The 19,595-nt window shown below is 41.0% G+C and overlaps 1 protein-coding gene across 4 annotated transcripts in view; it reads right to left on the bottom strand.

The window, feature by feature from the left end:
• Nucleotides 1-19,595, bottom strand: part of grik2 (glutamate receptor, ionotropic, kainate 2) — a 135,535-nt gene that overhangs the window by 20,999 nt on the left and 94,941 nt on the right. For all 4 annotated transcript variants that reach the window (XM_019880062.1, XM_019880065.1, XM_019880066.1 and 1 more), the window contains 2 exons: nt 14,258-14,475; nt 4,247-4,472 (listed from right to left, as the gene is read on the bottom strand). In XM_019880062.1, coding sequence (XP_019735621.1) covers nt 4,247-4,472; nt 14,258-14,475 — 444 coding nt within the window. The remainder of the gene's footprint in view (nt 1-4,246; nt 4,473-14,257; nt 14,476-19,595) is intronic.

Genomic DNA, 19,595 nt, shown 5'->3' with positions numbered 1-19,595 from the left:
GGCAGTGCTTATTCTGTCTTTTTTTTTTTTTGTGCCTCCCATCATTCGTCAATCACCAGCAAAACGGGCGTCCGTCAGTGACAGACTGACGGACCTTCCATCAGCACTGATGGAAGGCCCACCTCTATGTGTATCAGACAACCCCCATTTCCTACTTTGACACTTGCTCCATCCTCTTAAGTCATGCTGACACAAGACCACAAACAGCTCTGGTTAAAATATCAGAATGCATTTTTGAACAACATTGTAATGATGATGTATCTTAAACTATGAAGGCTAACTGATGCATTCTTCTTCTTATTACTATTATTGTTAATATTATTATTATTCATGCATTTGTTGAATTGTCTTTTGACTTTTTATTTTTGTGTTCATTGTATTTTTAAATGAAGGAAATGTAACAGCAAAAAATGTTGACAGTAACAATGTATTCCTTTAGGTTTCTCAGTTGTCAATGGAATATAAACCTTCATTCATTCATTCTCCAAACAGATGACTCTTACTAGGATCACGGATGTTCTAGAGCCTATCCCAGCTTTCTTTGGGCGAGAGGCGGGTTACACCAGAAATGGTCGTCAGCCAATCGCAAGGCCTGAATAGACGAACAACTATTCACACTCACGCCTATGGACAATTTAGAGCAGTGGTGTCCAAAGTCGGTCCTCAACGGCCGCTGTCCTGCCTGTTTTCCAGCTCTCCCAGGAGCAACGGGCAAATAATCAGGATCATTCGAATGCTGCTTCAGAGCTGGCTGATGAGCTGATCATCTGAATCAGGTGTGTTGCACCGGGAGAGATTGAAAACAGGCAGGACAGTGGCCCTCTAGGCCCAGAGCTGGACATGCCTGATTTGGAGTGTTCAGTCAGCCTGCCATGCATGTTTTTGGAATGTGGGGGGAAACTGGAGAACATGCAAACTCCAGATATGAAGGCCAATGCTAAATGGTCAGGTATTGTCATGTGTTTTATTGTCAAAAATTGTCCAAATATAGTCATTGGTATTGAATCAAAATTGTCTGATAATGCCCACCACTACTCTGATATGCTAAAGATGGTCATGTGATCCACCTTTGAAAAATGCCTACATGATGTCATTGCAAATATAGGGATTATCAACAACACACGTATATGCTTCTTTTTAGCTAAGTACTACATCTAATCATGCATTTACAAAAAGATTAGGCAGTAAAGATTGCACGAAGTAAACACACTTTTATAAAGTCAATTTCAGACATCTGGGACGTAAAAGTGGATCCATTAGACAACTGAGGAAGTTGTCAAGGGGACTGTCAGCTGCGGCTCTCCCAAGGCCTTGGTACTAATGCCGTTTGACCTCAAGTCAATGAGATATATGCAAAATGACCAGGCTATATGGGAATACAGTTTGCAGATGGTCAAGGCTACTAAAAGGGTAGGATTAGCAATTTAAATACCTTGTTCTTTCTGGATGTGAACGAGCCACCTGGGAGCAGTGAAACTAGCACCTTTCGTTTCTACATCACACACGCTGGCCTATAGAGAAACTGTTTTCAAGCCTTCACTCACTTTGCTTACCTGCCTATCACTCGCATAAGCTTTATTTCAATAACACACATTTAGTAATACTATATTAACAGCTATAAACAGCACACTTATGATGCTGGGTTGGAAAAAGAATCGACAAAAATAAATTTTTATATTGTTTGTTTTACAACTCACTAGATTTTACATTCACATAGGGAGTGTTGGGCAAGCTACTTGGAAAATGTCGTGAGCTATTCCTCAACCTATTCTACGTTAAATGTATCTTAACAACAAGGAAGCGAACCACCAGAAAAATGCAGCCAGAATAAAATGACTCAAATGACTAAACTACTTCAGAGCTACGTCACTTGGGTGGAGCCTCTAAAAAAACAAACACAAACAAAAAAAAAAAAAAAACCCCAAAACATTTTCAAATTTTGTAATTGTACTATGAGGGTATAAATGGACAGTTTTACTTCGACAATTTTGGGATAATATATACTGCAATTTATGTGATGGACTAATGTAATATATTAAACAAATAAGGTATGACAGTTGCGGTCACCATTTTAATAGGGATGGGTGAGTACCAATAATAGGCACCGTTTCGTCTGATCGCTTGCTGATGCTCACAGCTGGTCGCCGTAAAATCACAATTCATGACCATGTCATCACAGAGCCCGATTTATAGTTATATTGTCGACATAGACCGGTACTGGGTCGAGGACCTGTGCAATCAAGTGTGTTATGCAGAACCTGTCCAATGATGCAGTCTGATATTTCACGACATGATGTTATTATGTATTACAGTTTATATAAAATAGTCTGTGACACTTCAATACATTTGATTGTAACACCAACACACGTTTGCATGAAATACGGTACCCGAGGAACCACTTTAGTTGAGTTAGTCCAAAGACTGATGAAAAACAAATAAAATAAATCTGATAACAAAATAAGATAACATACATATGACCAAGAAGATAAAGGAAATTATTCACGGTTTGACCGTGTGCAAAGTTGCTAATGCAGCCAAGGTGTGGATACAGCGGAATGAAAATTTGCACTTGACAAAGATTAGGGTTGAAGGACAAAGTCTCGAACATGCAGTGATGAATAGGCATGAAGGAGCTAATGTCGGGGCGACAGAGCACCATTTGAGCTTAACGTTCTAACAGCTTGAGGAAAGAAGTTGCTCTTCAGCATGGTGGCCTGCTATGGATGGTCCGTAACCTCCTGCCAGAGTGGCAAGGAGATGGAAGAGGGTTTGTGGAGATTTAGGTGGGTCCTCAATGATGCAGAGAGCCCTCTTTCTGCATCTTCTGGAGAAGATGTCTGTCATTGTGGGGAGGTGAACCTGCTCCTCACAATCTTTACACGGTCTTTACCATCCTTTGAAGAGCCTATCTTTGTGCAGCGTGCCACACCGTAATGCTGGTGCTGAGGACTCTTTCCACCACACATGTGCAGAAGCTCCTCAAGCAAGAAACCCGCAGTCCGGCATGTCATAGCTTCTGGAGGAAGTAGAGACGATCTTTAGCAGACAGGAAGTGTTTCGGCTACTGATAAAGTCACCGGAAAGGTGGACCATAAGGTACTCGTAGCTCGAGACCACTTCCATTGTTGCTCCACCAACGTGCAGTGTCCTGAGGCTGTTCCACCAACATCTCCTTGGTCTTCTCCAAATGAATGCAAAGGTTGTTACTTTTGCCCCGGTCAACAAGATGTTCTGCCTCCTCTCTGTACTCGGACGCATCGTTGTAAGTGATGCGCCCCCACTATGTCTGCAAACTTCGCTAGATGACAGCTTGTGAATTTCACTGAGCAGTCCTAGATTAGTAGTGTGAACAGGAGGAGGCTCAGTACACTGACCTTGGCACGGCACGTCCGGAGGATAATGCAGGAGGAGACGATGTTATGGATCCTGACAGTCTGTGGTCAAGGACCCAGGCCTTGCGGCATGTCATCTTTTAGCCACATTTCCAACAGACGAAGCATGTAAAAGTTTCTCATTTCTCTGGAACCACGTCACCTTGGGCAAAGTCCATTTTATGAAAGTGATTGTATAGGTGGTTTGTTAGCCTTGAGCTAAGCCAGACAAGCTGCCTGCTTGCCTTGCTTTTGTTTACGTGAGCAGCACTCCCTTTTTCTGGCATCTACTGAAGTTGTGTAGCGCTGCATAGTTATAAGGTCTATCGAGTGGACTTTCCATGATAGGTGAGATAGGCAATTGTCATTGAACGCTCTCTAAAAGGATGTAGTTCATCCAGGCTAAACTTCACATGCTGTACTGGCATTGAGACGGCACTAAAATCGGTTTTATGTCATTGTGAATGGGCTTAATCCTGGGAGCTCGAGACACTGCTGCAGCGCTGGGTGCCACGAACTCTTATTTGTTTTAAGATAAGAAAACATTTATTTGTCTCACAATGGAGAAATTCCCAATTTACATCAGCAGCATTATGAAAAGGATTTATATGGGACCTTATTTTTATTCCACAGACAAGGAGTGAAGCGCGCCCAAGGAATGACTGTACAGTATGTACACAATTGTAAAACACTCAAAGGAAACATAGGTCAGGATTACTTTTCGTCTTGTGTTAAACATTACACTGTATCCAGTGCAACACAGAAAAATACAGCACCATGGAACCATAGTAGCATTGGTGTTAATATGCATAGAATAAAATAACTTTAAAAATGGTATATAATGTTTAGTCAGCAATGCAGCATCCAGTACATACCCATTGGAGTGCCAACCCCATAGGCTTGTGAGTCAATAAGACCTCCAATCTGGGTGAGGTTGCAGTTGCGTTGTGTGGCAAACTCAATGCTTGTCGACTCCATGAGGAAAGCATAATCTGACGTGAGTACTCGGTGAATGCCCTCTTCAACATTCTTCACCATCACCGAATGCCGCCGACTGCTCATGAATTCCCACATTTTATCATAAGTGGAGATCTTGGTTTTCTGTGAGGAGACATCATAAGATTGTGAAAGTAAATAGCCAAAAAAGTTTGTGTAGTCTTTATAGGGCAATATACCATATGTGCTAACTTGTGTGGAAATAAACACCACTTGTCTCACTACATACAGCGGTAGAAGCACACAATTCCTCTCTGCCCTTTGTTGCATTAATATTTAAATGGTAATGAAAAAAATACACATACGATACAATACATATTGTTCAGCCATGATTAAGAACAGTAAGCCATTTTCAACATTTTACATCGGTGAATAGTTTGTAAAAATAGCACACTATGTGCAGACTGACCAAGAGTATATATAGATTTGTGAATTTAAAAAAAATATATATATAGTGTTGCAAGATCGGGCCCGGCGGCAGCAAATATAGAACAGTAATGTAGGCTAGCGAGTCATCTGAGGAGCAGTCTCTCAACAGCAAGCAGCCCAACTACACTTCAGCTAGATACTGATACTAATGGCTCCTGATGCACTTTTGAGTACCTTTGAGGCAGGAGAGCACACTATAAGAAAGCTCATGTACAACAGAATATGAAGATCTTGGATCGGGTGGTGTGAAAACTGTCTTCACTCATGAGAAACTGTATTTCATAAACGTTCTGCTCCTGTCATTTGCACTGAGGAGAACCAGCTTGGGCATAAGCAGTGTGCTTCAAATTGCATACACGCTATCCCACAGTTTGATTACAAGGGAACGTTACTTTCTTTAGAAGCAGAATTGAAGGCAGTTTTGAAGCCATTCGAAACCTAATTAAGTCACATCTTCAAGGTCCCACCCGCCATTATTGTGTGTAATGACTTTTTGTGGCTGGTCGATATTTTAGATCAACTGGGTGATTTGCGGAGTGCCTATCAGAATCTTTTGGAGTCACCCTTGACAAATCAGGCGATTGAGCATGCAAGCTTCTGACTGCTGATAAGAAGAAAGCAATGGCGATGAATACATCGACAGACAGATAACTCCTATATGCCAAAACCGACTGACAGCAGTGGTGCATCACCACATATGTGTACCCAAGCACTACAGCAGATTTGCGATGTTGGAAATGGAAAGGTACAGATAACAACCAAGCCTCGCAAAATGCATTGTATTTCTACAGAATACAAATGATTAGAAAAACTGAATTGAAATACTCTTACTTAAATACACAATCCTATCTTTCTGCAACTGCCAGTGCCGCCGACGAAGCCAACGATCATCAATTCCCATAGTCTCGATTGAGCTTGCTTTCGATAGTGAGAAATGATTTCAGCCTTTACAGACAGCGAGTTTCGCTTCCGTTGACCAGACATGTCTACAGACCATGTGTTCAGGACCGCGCCGTGCCTACGTGAGTTACGGCAGAAAGTACAACAATGTACCGAGTCGATCAGCAGCGTTGCTAAGCAACAGAGGGGAATCCCGTGCCGTACGTACATTTTGTTCATAAGCTTCCCATGGTTCATTGTCACCAAATCTGGTTGTTATACTGAAGTTTACGTTATAAAAGTGTACATTGTCAGCAAAATCGGCAAATGGAAAATGAATTGCGTGAAATCGGGACTTTGAAATGTGAACGTTATACAGTAGGGGTGGGTGAATACGTAAAATGGGGTATGTTGACTGTATTATTATTTGGCATGTCATAATATTCATGATATCGCAGTATTAAAGTGTGTCGATATCATTCTGTTCTTTTTCCAGGGTAAAATAATGAGCCCTTTGTGCTTCAAATTTGGTTTTGGGTTGACTATGTGCACATCATTAAACTGGGCTGCTACATCACTCTCTCCAATTACTTGTTACGGTATATGAGCACCACCCGTTTGCCCACGAACCCACATGGCTGACTGGCCCATGTGAGCGCAATGCTGCATTTAAACGCGGTAGTCATGTAGACAAAATGGCAGCCGCGGCGGCTGTGACCGGGTTCACAAGGAACCTAGGTTAGTCGCACGGTTAAAATAATAATAAAGCCTCCGCTTCCCTCAAGTGCAGACCCGTGGGCCCGGCGTGCCCCCATTGTGCTGAGAACTGCTGCCAGTGGACATCTGCTAATTGAATTTTTAAGTGTATTGCTTGTGGCGCTGGTATACACAGCATGGCATCTTATACTGTGTTTCAACGGTCTTCACTTTCAGTATTTATAAGAATGAGTAAAACGAATAAAATTCAACAAGTACCATGTGTAAATTGTACCTTAAGTTTATCTCTATACAGTAAATGTTTTTTGTTGTGTTTATAAGCACATATCCTTGGAAAGTGAATGCGAGTAACGTGGTTTACGGCATTCAGCATATGGGTTGATGTAGCCTTGATTTGAGTGCAACAGCACACGCTGGTCCTTGTCGTCAAGAATCTCTTCGCTGCTTGTCAAAATGTTTTGCATATTTTTCAAAGGCCCTTAATCAAAAGAATCTAGAGAGTGGAGGGGGATCGCGCATGGTTTTTGTCTGCACAAACAGCAGTGTTTTTATATTATGCAGCCTTCTCTCCGTTGTACAGACACCGTTTATGATACAGGGAAGCTGTGAAACAAAACGGCTATAATCGAAAAATTATTTCTGCAATGCAAGTGCGGTATATTAAGTCACATTTGTGCTTTGACTTCTCAACCAGCAGAAGGGTTGAATATAAGAGCTGCAGATCAAATCTGAAAATAGCGATGACAATGAATTTTGGAAATGTATGTTGTTGTTGTTTTTTTGTTTTTTTTTTACCCACTGAGATGGATATTTTACCTGAAGTGGAATAAAACGTATACGGTACCAGAGTGGAAAATGAATTGAAAGAAAAATACAGTACTACATTAATGTGACACAGTGGGAAATTACAATTGTTGACTGCAAGTGATAATTCCTTCGAGCATACCCTCTTAAATTTACATTTTAATTCGATGGGCGTTTTATTTTAATTTGGTGACTGTGAACTGCATCTGGGACTGTGAAATTGTTTACTTAATGGCTACATTGCATGCTGTTTGATTTTATTTTGGCCATATACAGTAATCATTCATGTTTACTGTGACAATAGTACACAATATGTAGAAACTCATGAGCCATTGGTATATTTAAAATTCTACATAATTTTTATTGGTATATTGTTATAAATAAATTTCTTCTTAATATTATTAAGTTATCCATCCATCCATCCATTTTCCGATCCGCTTTATTCTCACAAGGGTCACGGGGTGTGCTGGAGCCTATCCCAGCTGTCTTTGGGCATTGTATTTTATTTCTTGATTAACTTCTAACAAAGGGTATTGTTTATTAAAGGGTAATTCCGTTTGAAATCCCTCAATTTGTGAGTCAAACTTAAAACAGGTGTACTGTAGTAATGCATTTTCACCCAGTGCTTTTAGGTTTTTGGCATGTATACCACCTCTCTCTCTCCAACTCTCTCTCTCTCTCTCCCTCTCTCTCTCTCTCTCTCTCTCTCTCTCTCTCTCTCTCTCTCTCGCTCTGTACACACACACATATTTGACGTCAAACAGAAACTATACTGGATTACCGGATCTCGTTTGATGCAGGTGTAGCGAGAACTGTGACCCATGCATGCATTTTAACTGCTTTACTGAATTTTATACAGCATATGTACACTTTATTTTGTTGCTATTGTTATAATTCTTCCAGAATTATACATACAAAATGAACAATAAATAAACGTATTTCAATTACTACTATTCCAAGTGGTATTTTTATGACTGCTAAAAGAACATTGGAAAGACTTCGAAAATCTCGAAATAACATGTTATTTAAAGCTCTCCACCAGACAGATCCTATTAACTAGGAGATTTCACCAGTCATCAGTGGATAGGATCATTCTGGAAAGCGTTTTGATATCAAAGTAATACAATTAATTATGTAACAAAACAGGCCTCAAGCTTTTCTGCACTGTTTGATTAAACATTTTCAAAATGCAGATTAATTAGGATATTAACCGCCGTATATTTATTCTGCAATGGCAAGCCATAATTGTGATTTTCATGGTCTGCTCTATCTTGTTACCTTCTCTCCCCACCACCATCTCCATGAGTTCCCCCTGATTTAATAACCAGACTGTTCCTGCTATTATTTTTGTGCAAAATAATCTGCATTTGTAAAGACTGAAGATTTGGAGAGGTGGCCTTGTAGAGGGGCTCTGTTTTAAACATTAACCGGCATCTCCCAATTATACCCACAAGGTAAAAAAAAAAAAAAAAAAAAAAATCCAGCCCACCCTTTAACAAGATGTGATTTTATTAGCTAACAAGCAAGTCTCTACAGCAGTGGGTGTTTGCTATTAAATTATTCAGTGTTGGTGTAGCAGAGGTCCACGAGGAGTTCTGCTCGAGAGACGAGTGAAACGCTTCTATGCTTCAGAGACCATCCTAGGCAGACATTTACATAATTAGGCACCATTATACTATTTTCCAGCACGAGTCACTAATTACCAAAACAGTATTTTGTAAATGTTATTCCTGGATGTGAATTGTGATGTCTGTGCATATTATTTGTGTGTACTGCCACTACACTAAACATCATGATAACCGTGTGCCATTAACACCTTGATAAGGACATTAAGGGCAGTTGCCCTCTGCATTTGTCTGGCTTCGTTAATACTCAACTGAGAAAAGTAAAATGATTTTTTTTGCTTCCTTGTATCTGTTTTTTATTGATATGTTCTGTTTGTTTTCATATTTATCTTTATCAGTTTCAAGATCAATTGTCAAGTCAAGTCAGCTTTTATTGTCAAATACGTATGCATGTGTAACATACAGCATAGATGAAATTATTTTCTTCTCTCAACCACAGTGCAAACATGTAGTGCATTGAACACACACAGCTAAAATTTGAGTTAAAATTTCATAAGACATAAATATATAAATATGTTAAATAAACAAATAACAACAACAGACAACCAAGGGCACTTGTGATTATTGCATATTCGTAGTGACTTGTTTTAAGTGCAATAATCGGATGTCAGATGCTGGGGGAGGGACACCGATTGTGGCAGGAGGCAGGAGGGAGTTTAGTCTGCTGACCGCCTGGTGGAATAAACTGTTCTTGAGCCTGGTGGTTTTAACAGAGAGACATCGCAGTCTCCTCCCCAAACACAAACAAATTGTGTTGACCGTTTGCCACTCGTCAAAAAGGACTCAGTCAAACAGTACCTGTACAATTCGAATACATACCTCTATTGATTTATTGTGCCGTAAACCTAATGAGGTTCGGCAAGTACTCATTTTTCTACCATGGAATCACTTGTAAGTTGTAGGAGTGCAAAACATACTGTGTATTCTGGTGAGCTAACCAAATGTCAGGTCCACAATAGACACTTGAATGCTCTGGAAATACATTCTCCTCACTAAATATTGGCCAGTGAGCTCAATTTTTTCTCCGTTTGCTCCGTTTTTACCAGTTAGCGCTCTGCAAAAGCCATGCAATCCTTTCGTGAATTCGCCCCAGAATTCCTTAAGACTCTGGACGTTGTGGGGCCATATTAGTTGACATGCGTCTGCAAAACTGCATAGACATCGGTGGACTGTGCCTCTGGATGCAAACTAGGGTGGTGGAACCCGGATTTACAGAAGTGGAACCAGAGCGTATGTATTTACCATGGAGCATTACACTCCTCAGCCTGCATGGTAAGACCAGTATGTGGGTTCTGGAGGGAGGTCTTTCAGGAAGTCAAACCTCAGATTAAGCAGGTGCAGTGTGGTTTTCATTTTGTTCAAGGTCTCCCTTAGGGATAGTGTGACAAGCTTGGTCAGTCAGGAAGGCATCCGAGAAGAGCCGCTGCCCCTCCCCCTTGAAAGGAGCTAGATAAGGTGGTACAGGCATCTGTTTTAAAATGCCTCCTGGATGACTCCCTGGTGAGGTGTTCCGGGCACCTCTCACCAGTTGTTGTCCCAGGACACTGGCGAGAACGTGACTCCCAAGCAGCCCTGGGATTTCCCTGAACAAACTGAATGAAGTGGATGGGGACATGGAGGTCTGGGCTTACCTGCTGAGGTTGATGATGTAAGCAGAAGAAAGATTGATGGGTTAAAATTTACTGGGAAGCACTTACAGGCTATTTGTTTGGATACAAATGGCCACATTTCTGGAGTCTCTGCTCACGAATTAGTGTGAAGTTATGCCCCCATCCCACCCCCGGATACAAATGGCTACGTTTCTGGAGTCTCTGCCCACGAATTGGTGTGAAATGATGCCCCCCCCCCCTCCAAAGAAGGATGAAATGCCTTTGTAGGAGAAGGTGTCTCTTAAGGGGTGTAAGTATTTGTTTTTGGCATCGTGTCCTCATGCTTCACATGCATGGATCCTCACACTCCTTGACTTGGTGATCAAGTGATGCCTGTATGGCTGAAAATAAAAGACAAATTTTTACTTCTTGGTAGCTCAGGTGCAAAAACACAGCTCCTCCAAAACAGGCTGATTTTAACAAGGTTGTTAAAAAAGAGGGTGTTAAGTATGTGTATTGTGGTATTTTCAACCCCCCCCCCAAAAAAAAAACGTTTTCACAGACAGGTTATTACAATAGCTGGTAATAGTTCTTATTTATGGAGAACTGGCATATGTGGTTTGTGAGGAGCACCTGGGAACATATCTTAATGCACACTTGGCGATAAAAAAGTGTGGTATAACAGCTGTTAGCTCGCAGAAACTGATTAATTTTAAATCATTAACACCCTATGAAAACACCTATGAGATAAGTGTCTGTATACAAGATAAATGGAGGAATGCATGACTGGAGGTTGATAATAGAAGACCAACCCGAGGGCACAGCAAATCTTTTTTTTTTCTTTTTCTATACAGCTTTTGGCTGTAGCCACTGTGTCATGATTGATGTTTTTGTGGACTTTTGTATTCTATTCAGTAGCTTTAGTCTTATTTCATATTATGTCACCTTTCCCGATGTCCCTTGTTTCATCTCTTCCTGTTCTCGCCCGCAATGTTCCTTGTGTTAACTCTAACCACTCGTGTCTTGTCCAGGCGTGCCTTGCTGATTCGTCAGCTTGTTTGCCTGGTTTTGTTCAGTCTGTGTCCCATCATCCTTAGTCACATAGCAGGTCATATTTCCCAGTAGTATGTGATGGGGAGTGTTTGTTTTTTTTTTTTAACTTATGTTTCTTTGTTACTTTGAAGCTTTTTTGGGGGGCGCAGAAGCGGGGCTTTCTTCATTGAGAATGTTGATTCTTCCACATATGTTGTTTGTCTTTTTGAATTTTTTTTTTTCCAAGTTACTCCTGTTTCTTTGCCTTGCCTTTGCAACCATCCCAGAGATGGTATGGATCCACTTTTGCCTCCCTTTTTTGGGCATCAGTGGTGGGGCAACATGGCTCGTTTCCCAACCCAGAGGTTGGTGGTTCGATCCCCGGCCATTGCCATACAAATAACAGCCCATTTACCTTCCACCCCACCAAGAAAGCCACACATCCTTGACAAAATCAAAATGATCCGACAAAATGAGGACACAGCTGGAAGCGCATAGCGTTGCCCTCCATGCTGTCCGTCTGCCTGCCATCACCCTCAGTCTGCTGACCAAGGTAATCCTCAGCCTGTAAAGCTTGTTGTTCTGTCCTGTTTCACATGATCCAATTTTTGTTTTGCCCAACAATTTTACATTCTTAGTTTTTAGGAAATATTTTAACTTTTTCATTTTATTTTCAATCACCTTTCTTGGATTCTGACTCTAATTCAGATTTTGATTTCTTCGGGTCTGTCCCTCATAATTTTTCTGGTCACAGTCAGTTTTGGTGTTGTTTTCTCTTCCGATCTGTGTGTGTCCATGCTCAAGTCTTTTCCTTCTAACTTCTACTTCGTTTGGCCAGCTACCTGGGACACCCATGTGTTGACCAACAGTGGCACCCAAATAAAGGTTCAGTTTTGTCGTCACATCCCGCATCTTGTCTTTTTCTTTGTCGTCTTTCCATGCCTCTGTCCACATCACTCTGAACCTGTCCCCAAATCGCCCCGTTCCCTGTCTGTTGCATCACTTCATCTCATGCCACCAGTTTTCTCCACACTCATCTTCATCGGGTTCCTGCACACTTGGCCCCACTTGTTTTTATTGCTCCCCAACCTCCATGGTGGCAGGCTGATGAGGCTAATGCAGACCCTGTTCTTGCGATGTGGCAGCAAGTCAATGTACCCGTTCTTATTCCGTTGCTGCACAAAGTCAGTGCACATATGCTCCAATTATGCTTGCTGCATGGCCGCCATCGGACCCAGTCCACACCACAGGTGAGCAGCCGGGCCGCCAAATAAACCACCCATCTGCATAGGGCCAGGCATCACGACCATCCACCTGATCGTCCCGGTGCAACCTTCTGTGTTTGCCGCCCTGGTTAACCTCCTGCCCGGCCCACATCTTGTTTCCAAGATGCCCACCAAACTGACGCCGTACATGACTCCATGTCACCTTCCAGCTATCCTGTTTGGGACAGTTCTGCTGTGATTTAGGGATGTAGCGTATTGTTACATATTGTTAGTTGTTCATACAAAACCTGTTTGTTTTTAGCAGTGATCCTCTTTTTTCTTGCGCAATCACTATTAGAATCGTTTAGCCCTAAATATTGATAATGTTGCGGACAAAACCTGTTCTTAGTTCTTAATGTATTGTGCTCAGAAAAAAACATCATATTTATTATAAAGTTTTGCAACTCCACACACCCTGTTACGGTACTTACAAGTACCTACTCAATCTGTATGCGCTGACTGCTGCCTACTCAATGAGCAATTACATCCCGTGTCACCTGCCGTTCTCAAACAAGCGGAATGCTATCAAAATGTATTGCCTGTGCACTGACTTAAAGCTAAAAACATGGAGAAGTGTTTAAAACACCCACATTAAAAAAATATTAATCACGTTTTTCAATAGGCTATCGGGGACATGTCTAAGTACCGTATTTTTCGGATTATACATCGCTCCGGATTATAAATCGCACCAGCCAAAAAATGCATAATTAAGAAGGAAAAAACATATATAAATCGCACTGGAGTATAAGTCGCATTTTGGGGGGACATTTATTTGATAAAATCCAACACCAAAAACATACATGTCATCTTGAAAGGCAATTTAAAATAAAAATAAAACTAGAGAACAACAGGCTCAATAAGTGTACGATATGCTAACGTTACATGACGCTTAAACAACGAACTGTGAATGTGCCTGGTATGTTCAAATAACATATTAAGAGTTATTTAGACAACTATAGCGCAAAGAACATGCTAACAAATTTACCAAACCATCAGCGTCACTCCAAATCATGAAATCAAATGAAATCTTCATGCTCGGTGTCACTTTTAAACAACTCCGCCAACTCCGGAGGTAGAGGATGCAGCGCTTCCCCTTCTACGTCGCTTATGTCAGAGTCATCGTCAGTTGTTTTTCTCAGTTACCACCAACGTGGAAAGTATCAACACAGGCCGAGAGCACCCTCTTGCGGTTTAATGTGAAAATAACATGTGATGTGTACAATGTGTTAACCATTTCACACATATGTTGCTCCAGAGTATAAGTCGCACCCCAGGCCAAACTATGAAAAAACTGCTACTTATACCCCGTAAAATACGGTACCGTATCAAAACACGGTCTTTAGTACATTACATGATGTGATAACAAAAACACAAACCCAAGCTGAGTGTTGTGATGACGGGGACTAAACACCCTTTTGTTAACCTTGAGAAACTTTGTAAGCATTTTTTATCTTCAAATTTGAATAAGTCATGCAAAATAGTCTGACTCAAGTGGAGAAAGTTTTATCTCTGGACGATGTTACTAAATATATAATATGGATATAACTGACCTTGAAGAAAGTCATTGTGGCACCATCCTCGACCACGCCATACTCTATCTTGGTCTGCTTGGCAAGGTCATCAGCAGAGTCAATAGGCGACTCCATCCTCTCCACAGTGAGGAAGGCTGCAAGGTTTGCCGTGTAGGAGGAAATGATGATGAGAGTAAAAAACCACCAGATTCCTCCGACAATTCTGGTGGAGAGGGCTTTCGGCATGAGTTCAGATCCTGAGTGAGAGGAGCAAAGGGAGGTCATGAGACTGAGTTGTGCAGTCGATGAGAGAGCGGGGCAGCATCCTGGACAGCTGAGGCCAGGCTGGTCCTCCGCACCAGTGAGCAAGCTCAAACTCCAAAAAGAAATAAACTCAAATAATTATCTTTCCGTTGGTGGCGCAGAGGTTGCTCAGTGTCACCCCTTGTGCCATATTACCCGGGAGCAGTTAACCAGAGTGTGGAACCAGACTAGGACCTCATAATATTTGCATATCTGTTTCATCGTTTTATTTATTTAGTTTAATCGATTGGCCACTTGACCCATTTCTGCAAAGTAAAGCACAGCAACATTTATGTGCAATTTGTGGTTAAGCATACACATCTACCGTATGCGAGGGAGTGAAACTGCTCTGTTGAAAGAAGAAGAGCCTGAGTTCTATGTAATCTGTTTTACCCAAGCAGCTTAAGCTATTGAAAGCTGGGATTTCGGACAGTCATTCACAGCTGATAAAAAGCCATAAAGATAGGGGGTTAAGAACTGCATGCTCCACATCCTCTGTGAGAAAACTCAATCTGCATTCAATAGGGAGGGAGTGAAGGGGGACTATGGCTCAAAGCAAATTGCTATTGATACAGCAGTGGCAAGGGAACCTTTTATTCGATCAGACTAAAATGTTAAGTCTATTTAACGAGAGCTGTATTGGTGTATAAAAAAAATTGGACATGAACAGGAAGCTTTATATTACAGGATGACCCAGTGGCATGCAAAAGGTGGAGCCGACGGGGCGGGGCCCCGATTATCCATCTGAGGGCGGCATCCACAGAAACCCTCTGTCCATGACCACTGAAGGAGCAGAATCCGTCTGTAATTGATATGTGATTAAAAGTTTAAGTCGCGTTTAAAGTTTAAAGCATGTGTGTCCAAGTCAAGGCCTGCGGGCCAGATCTGGCCTGTCAGATTATTTTATGTGGCCCACGAAAGCAAATCAAACATGTCAACTTCGATGATGCTTGCTAGAATCTGTACCAATGTTTCAAATTCTCATATGTAATAAATAAGGCAGATATTGTAAGCATTTTCTTGTTACCCCTCATTACAGTAACTGAAACAATTGTTTAATTAAACCCTTATTCTTGACTTCTGCATATGGTTTCACATTCATAACGGCCGGTAAGTCAGAGTTTTGCCCAGGTAACAATTGAAATTGAACTTTTGTCCAAGTTTTGACTGTACAGATTTAAATGGCCTGGCCTGAAATAGTTTAGTTGTCCAAAGCATTTGTTATTCCATCCCAAAATTTGTTAAATGGCATTATTAAAAAAACAGATGTATCACCCATTGGGTGGGTTGCAATCACTTTAGGTCACGCTCTAGTTGTAATAATCATAACAATCTTGTCAGTGGACTGATTGCTGTGGAATAATTTAAACTAACATATCTAGAGAACTTGGGAACAGCAGTACACCAAAAGGAGGAAAAAAAGAGATTGAATAAGATGAAGAGAAACAAATGAAGGTCCATCATACATTTCCAAAGGATGAATGGAGTTGTGATGTGATGGCAAATACAACCTTTTGGCCTGATTTATTAAGGGTTTGTGTGTATGTGCAAAAACTGGCGCTCACACAAACAGATGTGGAAGCTGGTTTTATAGCTGAGCGCATAGAGGATTCTGTCTGCCAATTATGCTGCGCAATTCATTTTGCAAGGAGAAAACCATCGGAGCGACCTAGAGCACCAACCGCTCTTTTAAATACTACACGCTCCACCATTTTTACACTTGTTGCTTACTGTGCATGCCGTCCATTATCATGAGTGAACATGCAATTTAGCGCCTGCTCTTTGAGATCTTGGAAAAAGGTTACAATCTTAGTTGCTCATGTGTGACACACCCACCAACTGTACATGCAATCTGGTGAGTGACAACCAATTGTGTGCCTGCTCTTTGGTGTCTTAATAAATCAGGACCTTTGTGTATTCAGAACCAATTCAAATTAGGGGGGAACACAACAAATGATTCAATATGTTTTAGACGTCCAGCTATAGGATGTTGGTTTCTGTATTCAGAATCAACAGTTTATTATTCAGAGCAGAATCTTACCCTCCTGCAGTAACTGGCACAGAAAAAAAAGGTCATCCACAAGATTTGTCGAACTTGGTTGGGGCTGACTGTCATGTACCCAAGGTAACGTCATGACCGAACAGCACTTCCCACAATTTTCTGGGGGCGGGGCAAGCCACCGGGCAGGGGAGCCTCTCTACATTGTGATCCAGCATGGTTCCGCATAGTCATTGTCTGGTCTTCGAATCGAAATGAGCAGAGCAGCCTTCGGGCCAGATGCCACATCTTCTCAACCAGGTGAATTATATTACACGCGCGCGTGCGCAGACACACACACACACACACACACACACACACACGCACACACACACACACACACACACACACACACACACTGTATTTTCCACACTATAAGGTGCTTCGGAGTATAAGGCACACCTTCAGTGAATGGCCTGTTTTAAAACTCTTTTCATGTATTGGCACACCGCATTCATTATGAGGCGCATAGAACATAAACCACAATAGTAGCTGCAGTTGTGTTATACATCCACTAGATGGGGCTACGCTAAATTACAATACAATACAGCTTTATTTATAGAGAGCTTTCACAACTGCTGCAGTTGTAACAAAGCGCTTTACAGAGCATTTAAAATGCTACATCCAAGAAATCAGAATATTGATCCCTATATAAAGCCCATCGGATTACAAGGCTTTTGAGAAAATGTAATGCTTTTTTAGTGTGTGTGTGTGTGTGTGTGTGTATATATATATATATATAGTTTTCTTTGATACTTGTTGAACGGAACAATTGAAACTTTACGGGCATCTTTCTTTTAAACCTTCTCATGGAAACAATTCTCAAATCTTTATGCCAAGAGGTTTTGCTCTCCCCAAGAGGACCACACTTCACAAGCACTGATTTGTGAGGCCTCATGGAGGTAATTCAAGCAGGGTATTTTGCTCAGAGATGATACGCCAAAGGCGTACAACTAATGGCTTCATCAAACCACAACATATTTTGGGGCGATTACAAGCATGTTTTCTTCCCTCGTAAGATAAGGACTACATCTTGCCACTCTAGGTAATGTCCCTGACCAGTTCTCTTCTTGTTTTTTCGTAGGTTTTTTTAAGGAGCAACCAGATTTTAGTAATGTTTATACTGTGCCATATTTTCTCCATTTGATGATTGTTTTTACTGGGTTCCAGCATATATTTCTGTAAAGCCATGGACATTTTTTGTACCCTTCTCCTAACTGAAAAAGTTATACAAAGAGATCCCTCTGGTGCTGTGGAAGATCTCTCCGGGTCATATGACTTGTACTGTAAGATGCGACGACAAAAAGTTCAGGAAAAGACGACTAGAACAGCTGAACTTTATTTGGGGCTTATCAAAGGCACTTTAAATGGTGGCAGGTGTGCTTGCTCCCTTTAAACATGAGTTTGAAAGTGGTTGGTTCATTCTGAACATGGTCGTACACTCTTGAAACTGCATTATCTCAGTTATTAATTTGTATTTTCCTAAATGTAATGTTTTTTTCTCAGTTGAGTTGTACAGATTGAAGGTCTCATTAATGGTGTTCATCTTGCTCTAATTTTCCAAAAAAATGGAATTTGAAGAGGGATTTGTACACTTTTCATACCCAAAGTACACGATGCCTCATATCACTAAATTGACATTGTGACAAGCTAAATGTTTCGATAAAAAAATCTCGATCTGTTACCATGTTTTAAAGGTGCCTGCCACCATAAAGGACAGGATTGATTGATTATTTTTTTAGTCATAACAGTTATCTAACTATCCATTTATCACTTATCCGGGTGTGCTGGAGCCTATCCTCGCTGTCTTTGGGGAAATATCAAACCATGAAAAAAAATCATGGCTTTCAAGGTTGTTCAAATATCTCTTCCTATCAGTTTGTATAGAAACTCAAAAAGTCCTTATTTAAAGAAATTAGATCATTTCTAACTATTCAAAACACTCCCATTTGCACCCAGATCAACTATTTTCATGAAAGTAGTTGGATAAGCTACACTTGATCACTCCGGTCTTACAATCAGGCATTGTAATTCACCTTTTAGGGCAACGTATTGTTTCTGCAAATACACTTGCAGATGTTGTCATAACTTATCCTTGTTTATGACCCATAAGAAACCTTATACAATACTATCCATCTTTATTTATGTAGCACTTTCACAACAGCGGCAGCTGTAACAAAGCGCCTTGCAGCAGAACGCATAATATAAAACCTTGCACGCAACTTCCTTGAAATGAAAAGAAGACACAACATCTGTACATGAATCAATTTCACTTGTGATAGAAACTATTTTGCATTGTGGGTAAACCACGTTCTCATTCCTCTGACAAAATGCAAGGCAGGCATAGAGACCATGCATTGCAGGCCCCAAGAGCCTGTTCTCGTATCTGTTTCAAACACATTGAAGTGTCTCTGGCTTAGAAATAATTCCTCATTTAAAAATCCATCCATCCATTTTCTCTGCCGCTTATCCTCATGCGGGTTACGGATGAGCTGTAGCCTATTTCGGCTGTTTTTTTTAGGCAAGGGCGGGGTCCACCCCTGTGCTGGTTAATCACATGATACATATCGAAAAGCAATCGTTTACAAGGATGGGCAATTTAGAGTCTTCAAATGATTTAAGTAGAAGTTAAAACCGGGATCTGCTGACTGAGGCAAACATGCTAAACACTATCTACCATGCTGTTTCATGAACAGGTGATTTTGTTACATGCATCTTCAGTGTTTTATGGCGATATCATTCAACATTGAAACATAAAGAGTGGCACCTTCCGCATTTTAAAGATGTCAACTAGTTGAGAAGATGTGGTACGAAAAGTAAGATATCAAACAGGCAGGGTGAGTGATCTCACTTAATGTTAATCGTAAGGGGTCTCAGTATTTAAATTAAGCATATGCAGATACAGAACATGCAGGATAATAATTTACATTAAAAATAAATAAATCCTTTGCTGAAACCCCAAAGCACGCTGATTAATTAGACACTACCAATGAACCATCTTAACTCCATGCACAGAGGCCCCCATGCATGGTCATG

Source organism: Hippocampus comes, unplaced genomic scaffold, assembly GCF_001891065.2.
Source record: "Hippocampus comes isolate QL1 unplaced genomic scaffold, H_comes_QL1_v1.1 scaffold135, whole genome shotgun sequence".
Classification (NCBI taxonomy): Eukaryota; Metazoa; Chordata; class Actinopteri; order Syngnathiformes; family Syngnathidae; genus Hippocampus; species Hippocampus comes.
The sequence above is the reverse complement of the archived record's forward strand: the minus strand, read 5'-3'. Positions and strand labels throughout refer to the sequence as shown.